General features: G+C 38.2%; 1 protein-coding gene across 4 annotated transcripts in view; it reads right to left on the reverse strand.

Annotated features, from left to right (window-relative positions):
• RGPD4 (RANBP2 like and GRIP domain containing 4) overlaps positions 1–13,796 on the reverse strand; it is a 34,960-nt gene that overhangs the window by 10,927 nt on the left and 10,237 nt on the right. For 2 of the 4 annotated variants that reach the window (XM_080377395.1, XM_080377394.1), the window contains exons 11-21: positions 13,562–13,737; positions 13,124–13,247; positions 12,610–12,771; positions 12,220–12,357; positions 11,983–12,129; positions 11,333–11,509; positions 11,165–11,245; positions 10,549–10,687; positions 10,278–10,375; positions 5,109–9,696; positions 4,008–4,085 (exon numbers count right to left, since the gene is read on the reverse strand). In XM_080377395.1, coding sequence (XP_080233521.1) covers positions 4,008–4,085; positions 5,109–9,696; positions 10,278–10,375; positions 10,549–10,687; positions 11,165–11,245; positions 11,333–11,509; positions 11,983–12,129; positions 12,220–12,357; positions 12,610–12,771; positions 13,124–13,247; positions 13,562–13,737 — 5,908 coding nt within the window. The remainder of the gene's footprint in view (positions 1–4,007; positions 4,086–5,108; positions 9,697–10,277; positions 10,376–10,548; positions 10,688–11,164; positions 11,246–11,332; positions 11,510–11,982; positions 12,130–12,219; positions 12,358–12,609; positions 12,772–13,123; positions 13,248–13,561; positions 13,738–13,796) is intronic. The other 2 variants (XM_080377397.1, XM_080377396.1) reach the window with 1 other exon arrangement.

A 13,796-nucleotide genomic window follows, 5' to 3' on the forward strand; every position in this document is an offset into this window, starting at 1 on the left:
CAAACAAAGAACAGCTACAAAGAAGAGGGACAGAGGTGTTCTTCTAGAGGCAGAGTGACAAACTTCAGGCCTGAAAGAAGAAAAAGTAGTCTACAGCAACATGTCATATTCCATTGCTTAAAAGTGCTTTAAGTTCTAGACAATATTCAGTATCAACTGAATAGAAATTACTTCAGATTACCTACAGGAAATTTGAACTTTTTGATAGCTAATCTCAATTTACCATAACAGCTGTTGCTGAAACTTTTATTGTTACAAAATAATTTTTAGTTCCATCTTGTTGAAGAACAAAAAAAAAAAATATTGCTTTCAGTCTATTTAACTAGCTTTTCCAACAAGGACAAATAACACTATCAATTTTATTATATAGCTTTTTCTCCTCTCTGTTTCAACATTAAGGTGTCCATTCCACTTGTATTGAAAAAACCAGTGCATAATCAAAGGTTAAAGCTGAAAGCACAGCCTAGAGCAAACTGCAGAAAAACATAGAGCTATAAGAACAAGCAGACAGCTTTGAAAACAAAGATTTGAGTTCATTATGAAGAATGGAAACAAAGAGGGAGAATATACCAGTTTAAGCATGTATTGTTCAGCGTGGTTTTTTTTTATTTGGGTTTTAGTGTTGCTTTGAGAGGGGGAGTTTGGAGGTAAAAGTGTAAGAAACTGATTTGTTAACCATTTATAAGAATTACCCCATAAGTGAATCAGTAGCAACCCAACAGCTGTTTCTAAAAACAATTTGATAGCTTTAGTAGGTCAACCTATTTGTTAATGTTTTCCAGGTCTGAGTTAAACTAGTCAGGAAAATTTGAAGGGTGCTCCCAAAACCTCACTGTTCTGTTCATTAGAAAATATTTGATAAGTTTGTGGCACAGCGCAGTCAGTGTGAACCTAAATCTTCAGCTAGCAACCAGACTATTACTCATTTCCTGAGGAACACCAGTTTTCCTGCTCATGCAATTTGATATGCACGATTGCAAGAGGAGACAAGGGTGGAAGTGGAATGTTTATAGAATGCCCCTAGATCCTCTGACACAACTGACACACTAAAATAAATCCGCTTTTTAAAAGCATTCTTCCCACTAGTATCTTCCAGTAGATAAAGAACAATATAAATAAAAATAGACTACAAACAAAATCCAAAGTACTAGTTTAAATTTAAAGTGTTTTTTCCAAGTGTTCCCTCCCCAACCTTTGCCGCAGCTGACACTCCTTTTGATTACAATTTAATCATTTCAGGCATTTATACACCAGAGTGTAGCTCAAACTCATTACCAGCACATACACTCCTGTAAAGTAATGCTTTTCACTCACATTTTAGATCGCAATAGCTCTTCTGAGCCTGTATAAAGTAAATGTAGAATAAGTTCTTGAATAGTAGATTTCTAAGTTTATATGACGATGGCAGGCTACAGATGTTTTCATGTATTTTCTCAGAATTTAATGCAAAAAACTCACTAATTCCAGCTGATTAAAGAATTAGGAGTACAACTAGCACTGTGTTATGAAGATATGCAAGTATCCTGCATATTAGCACGTGTTTTATTCTCTCAGATCAGTTAAGCAAGTGTCTCAATTCGACTGTGTAAATCTGCACCAAATTCACCACAGAGGTTTAAGTGTGGAGTATTTATTTAGTCTTGCAGCCATTAAAGGTTACAGCAAAAATCAGCTTTCCTTAGATTAGAGAATTTTCAAAAAAGGTATCTTCAACAATAAAAAATTCCTTCTAAAGTTAGTCAGGTAGATGGTAAAAGTGTGGGCTTCCTTTAATCTGAGCACTATAAAGCTAGCTAGAAGAACGCAGCAACAGATGTAACAGTCCATCTATTCAACAGACAGCATTCCAAAAGCATTATCATGCAGGCTCTTTCAGTAGCCTTTGTGCAAAGTAGCAGTAAGAGAAACACATTAAGAAATTGCTTCAGATTAACCCATAAAGTTCTCCGTGAAGATGATCTATGAAACACTGGATTAAGATTCTAGTGTTCCAAACATCCAAAGTGACAGAAGGGTTCAACACAGATTAAGATTACAACATGTATTTGCCCTCAGAATATTAAGACTGAGCAAGATGTTCACTGGTTCAGTTCAGTCAGTTTCTACTCAGCCTCCTGACACAAAGTTAACTTTTGTTACTCATTAAGGCTGCAAAACAGCTTAAATATAACTTCACAGGCAGCCATGAAAACAAAGAGCATGCATAGGTAGAACATTCTTAAAAGACTCTTTGGTTTGTGATTAATAGAACTTTCAACTCAAGGGAAAAACCCAAACGAAACATTATTAGTATATGGAACAACCAAAATAAAGAACAACACGATGCACAACAGTTCTTATCACTAATGTATTGTATTTTTCTTTTTGTTTCAACTGACATTAAGACCAGGTAGCCTAAATATCTAGCTAGTTACAGTACCGGTCATTTTTTCTCCTCACACATACATCCAGAAGATACTGACTGATATAAGAGAAAACCACCAGAATTTAAATGATAATGCATGTAACTGATACAGTAACATGCCACTGACATAACTCTGATTCAAACTTGGAAAGAACTTACAAAAAGCTCATGACCTGACCTGAGAAAAACTTAAGTACTTTTGCATGGAGGTGCAGAACTACTATGAGGCTAAACGTCTTTTGACTGTTACTCCAGCACAACTCAAAAGCTGCTCCCCAAAAGACATTCCCCACGAGGAAGCCTCAGATTATATTTGCATTAGGTGTGCTTGAAAACCTAATTTAGAAAGGACTTCTCAGAGTCATATGCTATTAAGTCAAAGCTCAAAACAAAGCTACCAAAAAGCTACAGTGTAAATCATTAGCAACTGTAAATGAATCACTAAGTATATAATCACACCCTAACTGTCAGAAAAGTAGAAGCGAAGCACAGTTTGCCCTCACACCCTCCCAATATAAAACCAGGATCAGTGTGAGTTAGCAAAAGTTCTTGCATATATGCACTGGAGCAGAATGCTTTATCACTTCACATTATGGACATCAAATGATGAAAATAAAACTGAATCGTTAATAAACTGCATGCAGAGGGATACTTAAAAACACAGAACAGCTGACTTTAGATCATATAAACAAAATAGGAGTTCAGTGTTTAAAGAAGAACAGCTTCTCTAGAAATACAGTTTTGGGAAAATGGTGTCTGGAATGGTATTTTGGCATTTTTAAACAATGTAAGACACTAGTATTAGACAACTGTCTTGCGCAGACCAGAAAAATTTGCTTTTTAAAGTTAAATTGCTGTTGAACTGTGTAAGTTGAGTATACAGTAAGCATACTTGCAAGAAGCACCATTAATAATATCTTACAACGACAGATAATCAAACTATAAACTGTAACAGTTTTGATTAGAGGTTCTGAACATAAATCGCAAAAGTTTTCTGACCAGCTAAGGTGGACTTCACATTACACATGAGAGATATACACAGGAGCAGTAGTAAGGAGTTGGCTTTCTCATTTCTGTGCGCTTCTTGTTTTTAAAAGTGTAGTAGTTAACAATGATAATAGAGAAACTGAATTAATTATTTCCAAGGGAGGCTAAATACATTCAACCCTTCTACTGGATAACCTGTCTTAAGATCCTCAAGTGTACTTCATTAAAGTGCAACACATCAAGTCACTAAGAGATGTAGTCTCTAAAAATAAAAGAGCTAAATTTCTTCAGAAAACGGGAATTTTAAAAATCCAGTGTGTATGTTGAGCAAAACCATCACGGAGCAGTGCAAGGCAGATACCCTCAGAAAATAAGGCAAACAAGCCAAAAGCTTAAACAGGGTCACCCATTATGCTAGTTCATATTAAAATACTAAGGGCTACAGACATTCTCCAACAGGCCAAATACAGTAGTCAGACACAGAACTTTAAATACTCTTCTTCAGCATGCATGTTAATTACAAGGATTACTGAGCCAACTGCTCTGACACAGTTGGGTTACTGTCCACGCCTGCTCAAGTGTTTTTTATCAAACATTCAGTGCAGTATGTAAATACCTTTACTATCAGGTTGCAAGGAAGATGTGCTTGTCCAAAAGGCCATTGGATTAGATTTAAAAAGGCTAAAATTAAATCCTAAAAAAATAAATTATTTGGATGTAAGTGTTTACATGGAATTTTAAAAGGGTAAACCAGACTCATCTAGTTCTGGAAACATTCCATAGTTGTATTTCACAGTAGAAAATTTCACCTGTTAATTCTACACAGCTTAACCAACCCATGTGATTAGACTGCAGCTCTCATCTTCCGCCACATCACTTACTATGCTTCAGTTAATAAACAGACAGTACATCTTCATAACTCTGAGATTAGTATGGAAATTAAGAACTATAATTTGATTAAACAGTCTCACACTGATGGGAAACAGCACACGAAGCCTTCAAAAGAGAAGTACTCTACCATTAAAACACTAGCAAATCCCATTCTTCTCACAAAGACACTGCAGCACATTATAGTGGCCATGTTGCAGCAACAATTTCTGCAAGTGCATCTCTTTCAGTGAGTGTCAGAAACTGTGTAACTGAGGTGTATAATCAGATGATCTCTTTTCAAGCTAAGGAAAGAGACTAACACCTGATGTTATTTAAGCTACACACCTGAAATTGCAGAGGCCAGTAATCAAGACTTTAAACATATGTACAGAGAGTAGTTTTAGAATACCCATCTGTTCAATCTGGTAATTCAAACTTTAGCCGAAGCATATGATTGCTGCTCTCACACTTTACCACTCAGAGCAAAGGCCCAGGTACATACACTACCAATTCAACTACCTATTTAAGTCTTCAAAGTGAATCCATCCCTCCTTCTTTAAGCAGTTAAGTCTGAGATTCAAGTACAGGACTTCAGAGTTACAGTTCTACCTGAAATTCCCCTTTCTCACTAATCAAAAAAACTCCATTCTGCATCACACACTTTAATTATGACTTAAAATTCACTCATTTAGTTAAAAGTCTCACAAACTTGTAAAGATGTGGGTACCTGCACTGGAACTGAAAGAAACTATGTATTATTAAGACAACAAAGAATAACCAACAGCATAGAGATGACTGCTTACTAAGCTGTGTGGTTGAATAGATTACTAGTTCAATTGACACTCACCTTTTTCCACAATTCTAAATGAGAAGTTACAGGGTCCACCTTGTGTTGAAGTTGGCAAGTTGTTTACCTTGCTGCCTAAAGGCTTCTGAGGAGCACTAAAGCATTTTGGTGGTTCAGAGATCTGTTCTTTCTGTGCTGTGTTCAGAGACAGTGGAATATGGTCTTCACTCTTTCTGGGAGGATTAAAGCTGAAGCCAAACAGAGAACCAGTGGCTGAAGTATTTCCGAATGTGAATGTCTTTGTCTTTTCATTACTGAAAATGCTCTTGACAGATTCAGATCCAAATACAAACTTTGGAGGAGAAACCACTGTTTTTGTTGGCGTTTCAGAAGTGTTTGACAACTCTGCAACCTCTACAGCTAAATCAGAAGTATCATCACCATGGCTGAGGTCAGTTCTTTCTCTGGTAGTTTCTTCTAATACGGCTACAGCATTTTTACCACACGGAGATTCCTTCGGCGTGTTGTTACGAGAAGAAAGAGGCGTTATCAGTGTCTCTCTCTCTTGGGCATGCTTTGCTTCATCAAAAATTTGCTTAAATGAATCTGCCACATCTTGCAGCTTGAATCGCACCGCTAGAAGTTCTACTTTCCTTTCCCCATCTGCAAAGTCACACGCAGTCCATACCCATGCTCTATCAGATCCTTTCATTTGTTGCATATTCATATCTGGTGTTATTCTGTGATTGGCACAGAGTTTTAGTACCTGGTCCCTTCTCATTACTATGCGCACTTGTTTGTTGTCATAGTTCTGCAGTATCTTGATATCCCCAATACCTCTCTCTTTCCACTGATTAGCATCTTTATCATATCTGTAGAGTTTAGCTCTGTGACTGAAGACAACTTGCTCATTTTCCTCACCACTGGTCACTTCCACGAGATCAGGCAGAGGTACCACAGGTTCAAAGTACTGCCCATCTCTCTCCTCTTCTTGAGTCACATCAGAATCTTCATCTGTGCCTACTGATGTTCTACTCTGGTTCTGTTTGGCAGGAGATTTGGATGGGCTCAAGGCAGATTTAAAGCTGAAACTAAAACCTGTTGTAGACTCTCCGAATCTAAAAAGGTTTTTCCTTACAGGGCTACTTGCAAGAGGTGATGCATATACAGAACTACTTACACTATCATCCAACGCTTCTTCACGCAAGTCATAGTTATCCCATTCCAGAGTAGGCCCAGTACTTTCAGCATGTGGCTTTATAACCACATCAGAAGTACTGCTGGCACAACCAGAGGTTACATGTTCCTCTTCTGACAGTTTGGTTTTGTCATCTGTCAGAAATGTTTTGAGATCTTTTAAATCACACTTCATTTCTTCTGCTTTCTGTATAAGTTGAGCTGTCCTACCTGTATCAACAAGTTTATGAGGTGTCTGCAGTGGTATATCTAGTAGTAGTCTCTGACATTCTTCAAACTTCTGTTTGAACTCCTCAGCCTGCTCTGGTGTCTTGAATTTTGCTGCCAGATGTTCCAACTTTGCATCACCATCAGAGAAGTCATTGGCCATCCACATCCATGCCTTGTCTGAGCCAGACAGCTGTTTCAAGTTCATTGTTGTTGTTATCCAGTGGTTTGCACAGACCTTCAGTACCTGCTCACGCCGCATTAATATTCTTACTTTGCCGTTAACTTCATTTTTAAGAATCTTCAAGTTGCCCACCCCGCGTTCTTTCCACTGACTTGTTTCTGGATCGAACCTGAACAACTTTACTCTTTGGGAGTATAGCACTTTCTCATCTTCCTCTCCTGTAAATGGTTCTACTTTTTCAGGCATCTGAACTATAGGTTCAAAATGGATATCATCACTGTCCTCTGTCTTATATACATCATCATCCTTCTCACCAAGGTCAGCAGATGTGTTTGCTTTGTGATCTGTTTTAGAATCCTGTGAAGAGAACAGCTTTTCACCTGCACCTGAAAAGCCTTTGAAGTTAGGATCTTTCTTACCAAATTGAAAGCCTTCCCCAGGAGTACTTTTTGCAAGCTCAGCAAAAGTAAAAGTGCTGCTGTTTTGCCCAAAAACAAAGTCACCTTTCTCCGTGTTAGCTGTTTCTTGAAATTGGAATGTAATTCTGCTATCTGAAGGAGGTTCCTTTTTGTCTTTTTCATCAACACTTTTTGAGAAGCCAGTCGTACATTCTTTGGATGGTTCATCTTTCTTGGTGGTATTTTTACTAGACTCCTGTATTCCAAATTTAAATCCACTTGCAAGCACTGGAAAGCTAAATCCTTCCTTTGCAGACTTAGCTTCAGTATCAGAAGGAATGCGAAATGTAAATGATGGCATCTTGCCTGGCTCATGACCAAACTTAAAGCCCTTTTCTGAGAAGTTACACTTAAAGCCTGTTCCCAACTGTCCTGCAGCAGGTTCAGATAATTTACTTTTGAAGCCAAAAGTAGGAGCTGATGCAGCATCACTCGCAGGCTTACCAGCTGGATTTGGTGTTTGGAGAGCTACGCAGGCTGGTGAAGAACCTTCATTCCCCATCAGACAAGTATTACAATCCCACTGCCCTTCCTTTTTAGCAAAAAGCCCTTCAAATCCATTTTTCTGTGGTTTACTTGCATCACCAGTGGAGCCAAACCTGGGAGCAGGGGATGCCTGAGCAGTAGATGTAGGCACATTTGGTTGACTTTGAGAGTTAGGATTCTGACAAGAACGACAGTTGACATCCTTTGCTTCATTCTGGACTAGGCATACAGAGCAGTCCCACTGACCTTCTTTTTTAGAAAAAGCAGTTCCCAAGTCATTTTGAATAGCCTTTGCAGCAATTGCTTGGCCAAATTTAGAGGAACTTTGTTGACCAGATACCGCTGTACTAGTTTTGTTTGGATCCTGGCAAGCACTACACTTGGAGGCAGTGGGTTCATTTCTCACTGAACAGACACTGCAGTCCCGTTGACCTTCCTTTTTAGCAAAAGCAGATCCAAATTTGTCCTGCACAGTGTTACCACTGGCTTTGAAACTCGCAGCAGAGTCAGGTAATGGGGTGCCATGTGTTTCCCACTTATCTGAATTTGGACTTTGGCATGATACACAATTCTTTGCAGTAGCTTCATTTGGAACTAAACATACTTTACACTCCCATTGATCTTTCTTCAAGAGATGTTGTGCAAAACCACCAGAAGAATAGGTTTGTGGGGCTTCCTTTCCAAATGAAAAAGTAGTAGGGCCAGATGCAGTTGATGTAGCTGTAAGGTTGCCTTTGCCATCAGATTCACTGCTCACCCCATCTTTTGGGAACTGAAAGCCAAAGTTCAGGGTCCCAGAAACAGGTTTGCTAGGCTCCTTGATGTCCTGATTTGTTGTTTCTCTTGCAGTCCCACTATTCTGAGTCACAGATGTGTCAACATTTGATCCCAAGGTTTTTAAAATACTCTGTGACTCCTCAAACTTATTTTTGAAAAGCATTGCTTCCTCAGGTGTCTTAAATCTAATTGCAAGCTGTTCTGGTTTTGGCAACTCATCCGCATAATCTAAAGCATGCCACACAAATGACTTATCTGATCCAGCATTTGGAGTTAATTTCATATCTGTATTTATGTAGTGATTTGCACAAATCTTCAGCACTTGGTCCCGTCTCATTAAGAGACGAAATTTCCCAGATACTTTATGTTTCAGTATTTTTACATTTCCAATACCCCTTTCCTTCCATTCTTTAGATTCTGCATCAAAACGGAAAAGCTTAGCTCTGTTGCAGAAGAACTCTTCTTCATCTTCCTCACCTGTCTTTACTTCAATCTTGTCAGGGAGTGGCACCACAGGATCAAAATGAGGACCATCATCATCCTCATCTCCACCATGGGTGCTTCCTCCCTCTGTTTCATGACTTCTATTGGCCAAATCCGAATTTGAAGTCACAAATACAAGCTTGCTTGGTTCTTGGACACTAAACATATCACTCTTCTCAAAAGCCAGGTTTTTGTGTGCATTTTGTCCCATGCCTTCTTTAAAAGAGATGCCTGAAATATGTTTATTGCCAAAACTGAAGATATTTCTTTGACTGCCTGTGTGATCGTTAACTGGTTTTTGTTCAATGTATCTATCATCCTGTAAAGATTTATTATCAGATGTCAGAAGACCCAAGAGGCTTTCGCTACTATTAAAACCTGCATTAGGAGGCTGCATTGCAACTTGAAGAGAAGAAAAGGTGAAGTCTCCATCATTAGACTTGAAGTTAGTATTGAATTTAAAAGTTGTTGACTGGCTTGACTGTGCTGGTGTTGGCAGGGATGTTTTTGATCCTTCTGCTGTTCCTGGCTGGCTGAATTTAGATTTTGAAAATTCTATCACCTTTGATTCTGCAGGCTTTAAAGTTGGTGGAGCAACTGAAGGCTTTGTGAAATAGCCTGGTTCAGGTAATGGTGGATTTGTGCTTGCCTGTGGAACGCTGTAGTTGTAATAATCATCACCCCCACGCGGAGAAATGAGTCCAGTAGCAGGAGAATCAAAACGGAGAGGTGTGCCATATATTTCTTGGGAAAACATACAAGCAGAAGTGTTTTGCAGAGGTGGTGTATGCATTGGTTGTTGATAAGCATATATATGTTGCTGAGGTGCAAGTCTGTTAATGCCATAAACAGGAGCCTAAAGAAAAAGCAGAGAACGATTTCTTTGCTTATTATGACATATCGTAAGATGTGGAAGACAAAGTCTTACTGCGCTGAAGTCCACATAACATGTACTCTTAAAAGCAGGTCATGCTTCCATACCAGTTTAAATCCAAACTAATTTTAACGTACTTTGAACAGATTAGTTTAAATCTTGAAGGGCATCTGAAAACAAGCATTGAAAAAGGGCCACAAGATGAGTGGGTTTGTTCTTTTATGAAAAAAAGCTTGAAAACCACATTCTCTTTTGCCGTACTAATTTGCTGGGGGGGGAGGGAAACAATTAAGCACTATCATCCATGCTCCGTAGGGACATGTACTAATGTATTGCAGACGTTTTGCTGGCTTTTCCTCCCAAACTCTACATCCCAAAAATCAGGCAGAAAGATCAATTACTATCACATTATAAATTATAATCACATTAGTTTATCCCTAACAGTCCAAGTTTACCAAATATTCTAAACAGAACTGCAACTACATGCAACTGCATACAGAATCAAAAGCAGTCATTTTCAGTAAGTCATTGGAAGTAACTTAAGTAGACAGATTTGTTCTCACCTTCGTTGGCGTTACATTGGTTGCAGTAGTTCTGAGAAGATACTGAGAGTTATAGGCAGGCGACTGGCTGTAGTAAACAGACGGGCCAGTGGTAGCAACTAAAAAGGAACAGCAAGGAAAATTTATACTTGATTTTTGTTGTTGTTTTATTGAATGGACTCTCCCAGGCAATCAGTTTTTAGTTGTGAATCATTACAACATCTCTGCATTGTTTTCAGAAGTTTTACTTGGTTTAGCTAAGCATTTAGATAAAAATTCAGCAGCAACTTACCTGTTAATGGAGCTTCATGAAGATTTTGTGCTCTCTGATATCCCTCTGACATTGTATCTGTTCCATAACTTTCAGCAGGCCACCGATGAGATGACACATTTAAGTTGGAATTATTAAGTTTCATTTCTTGCATTTCATTCTGTGAAGACAGTGTACACCGAGAGCATAAGAGTATATTTTACATAGGTATTTGTAGAAGAAAACATAAGAAATGATTCAAGCTTAGGAAAACAAATTTAAAAAATTAAGAGGTACTTGCCAGATCATGCAAGATCTGCCCATGCAGTACAAAGTACTAAGATTGCGTTCTAAATCCAGAAGTAAAAAACAGAGCCAAGGGATGAGAACCAAGGTGATGAAAGTGGAACTCTTTCTGCACACAGTCCTTAAGACAGGTTGCCTCTGCATCCCTGCCCAAGTCCCAAATAAGAGTTTTTAAGCAAAAACATTTACTCTTGCACTCAGTTTAGGAAGGCATTTACAGAAGTTAATTCCACTGATTTCAGTAATAGTCTAGGAACTTACCGTAAGTCAGCCCATGCTATTATCCCTAAATTCTCACCAGAACTAAAAGGCCAACTGTTCTTCACTGAATACGATGAACAGAATTGTTTACCTTTAAAGCTTCCACTTGCTGACAGATCATTTGAAGTATAGACCTGTGATCTTCTGCCCACTGAGGAGTTTTAGGAGAAAACTAGGGGAGGGAAAAAAAAATTAACTTAATCTTTTGAGTTTTTCTTTAAATATAACAATTCCCTGAAATAACAGCTGGCTAATATACCTTGTAGTTCTTAGATGGTGAAAGAGAGAACTTAGTTGGTGATGGAGCGGAATGTTTCATCTCTGAATCTACAGACACACCATTTCTGAAGGCAGGACTTCCATCTTCACCATTCTCACCAAGTTCCTGGATCACTGTATCTAGCATTTCCCTTACAGTTTCAATAGACACTGGCAGCTAGGAAGTTATTTGAAACATTAGTCATGATTGCAGTTCTCCCTCAGAGCAAGACTGACTACATTCAGAATTCTGGCTGAACAATTCACAAGGCTATCACTACACAAATGCTGTTTTTTCAGCAAAGCTCTAAATCTGTTAAGATTAATGTAAGGAAACAATTCATACAAACATGAATTCCATTTTTTCAAACTACTGACCTCTATAAAAAGCTAGTGGCAAAAGCTATTTGCTTGCATTAAAGCTTTCATGCAGAGTAGCCTGAATACTGCATGATCTGGTAGGTTACAGAAGTTACCCAGTTTATCAATCGACCAGTATTAAGCAGGTTATTTATCTTGAGCAAAAAATAAGTTTAACTTGCCTTAATGCAAAGACTGGCCTAAAAAAGCTAACATATGTGCAGTTTTGAAAGAGTAACCAAAACCACTGCAATCTCTTTAAAACCAGTTTTTAAAGCAAGACTGAATTACTTTCTCAGTTACTGAGGCGTCTGAGGAGCCTTCCTCAATGATCTTCATTAGATAATGCTTGCTTTTAAGAAGATAGGTTTTGTGTTCTTCTTGCTCTTCTGGCAGCATGGCATCATTTTCAATCTCTTCTGCCTTTCTTTGGAAGATCTAAAGAACAGGATACAGATTAGTTAGGATCTATCAGAAGACAACTGAATAAAGCAAAGCATTTCAGGGTAATCAAACTCATGAACTTACCACAGCAAGATTCCAGTATGAAACCACATTCTTAATAGCTTCAAATGCTAATAAAGCATCATCAGTTTTGCCATCAACTGCATCCAACATTGCAAATGCTATATGTGCCTCTTCTTCATATGCTGCAACCTGAAAGGCCTACAAAGAAAGCAAAAGACAACTCACACCTAACAACAGAATGACAATGGTCCTTGGTTTTTTTTCCTACTTACACAAATACTTTTTAAACAAAGCTGGTACTCAGGGTGGTTCAGTGCCTCCCAATCATATACATAGTTTTAAAGTTTTGTAGTTAACAACAGTTGTACAACGCAGAGAAGAATCCCACAGCTATGTAAGTTTTTGACACAGACCTCCTCTTATTTCAGCCTTGGCTTAATTGATCTGTACCTGAATGTCTACACTATGGAAGTGTTTGAAGAGAGGATCAATAGGTTCAGGAATACTCCTCTTCTTTTTGATAGTTTCCAGCACAGGCAAAACTTTCTTCCAGTAGTAAACACTTCGTCCAATGTATTCCTTCTGGTCATAGAAAGAGTTAAGGCTAACGCCCTGGTGAAGAAGAGGGCATACAAGCACATGTTATTTCAACAAATTCAAGTCAAAATGCTAATTGTCTTGAAAAATTGCAAGAGTGCTTCTCCAACACCTGACACGACAAATCCCCCAAGGCTTATCTCAAGAACTAAGTAACACTAAGCTAGAAAATAATGCTACAGTTCAAGACAGAGTACTTTACAGAGTGACTAGAGCAACTAATTTACCTGACAAAATAAAAAGCAGTTCTCAATAATACATTCTCATCTGATTGCCACATATCCACCCTCACCCCTGTCTGTTTATAGCTGGAAAATAAGATAAAAATACCTGAGCTTCTACATACATAAGAATAAAACGAGCTTACTGTTTTTTGCAGACTTTTTGCCCAGTGTATAATTAAGGCAGGTTGAAGGCCATGCTTCTCCAGTGTTCGCAGAGTACTTATTCCATGCTGTACAATAAGTCTCAGTTTTGCTGCTGTTCCCGGTCTGAGGATCAAAAGAAATATTCCTCGATTAGTATTCTCTATTTTTCATCTGTTCACATGCCATTTTCTTGATAAATACAGCCCACAGTTTTAGTCCTAACTTGCCTCTAGTTTAGAAATACATTGTTAGAAATGAAAATTCTACTTTTAGAAATCTTTTAAGTGTATCAAGTCCCTACTACAACAAAGCTTCAATGTCCAAAACATGTCAAAACAAATTTCATTATACAAGAATCTATTGGGACCAGTTCAAACTGCTGTAGCAGAAGCTGCCTAGCTGTTTGGTCAAACATTTCCAAACTGAAAAAGCCTTACATTGCTTTTCTCTGAATAAGAGTACGAACAGCATCCCACCAGGATCTTTGCTTTTCGGTATAGAGCTGTTTGCACACTGGCAATGGTAAAAATTGAGGCTGATGTGCACCAGAGTGAGAATTGAACTTCTCTTGCAATTGTAAGTTGCTAGTGAATACCACACCAAGTAGGAATACCTGTTTTTGTAAAAATAAATAAATAGAAGTTATTAAATACAAAAAAAACTTCAATTGTG

The sequence above is a fragment of the Falco punctatus genome, assembly GCF_963210335.1.
Source record: "Falco punctatus genome assembly, chromosome: 2".
Classification (NCBI taxonomy): Eukaryota; Metazoa; Chordata; class Aves; order Falconiformes; family Falconidae; genus Falco; species Falco punctatus.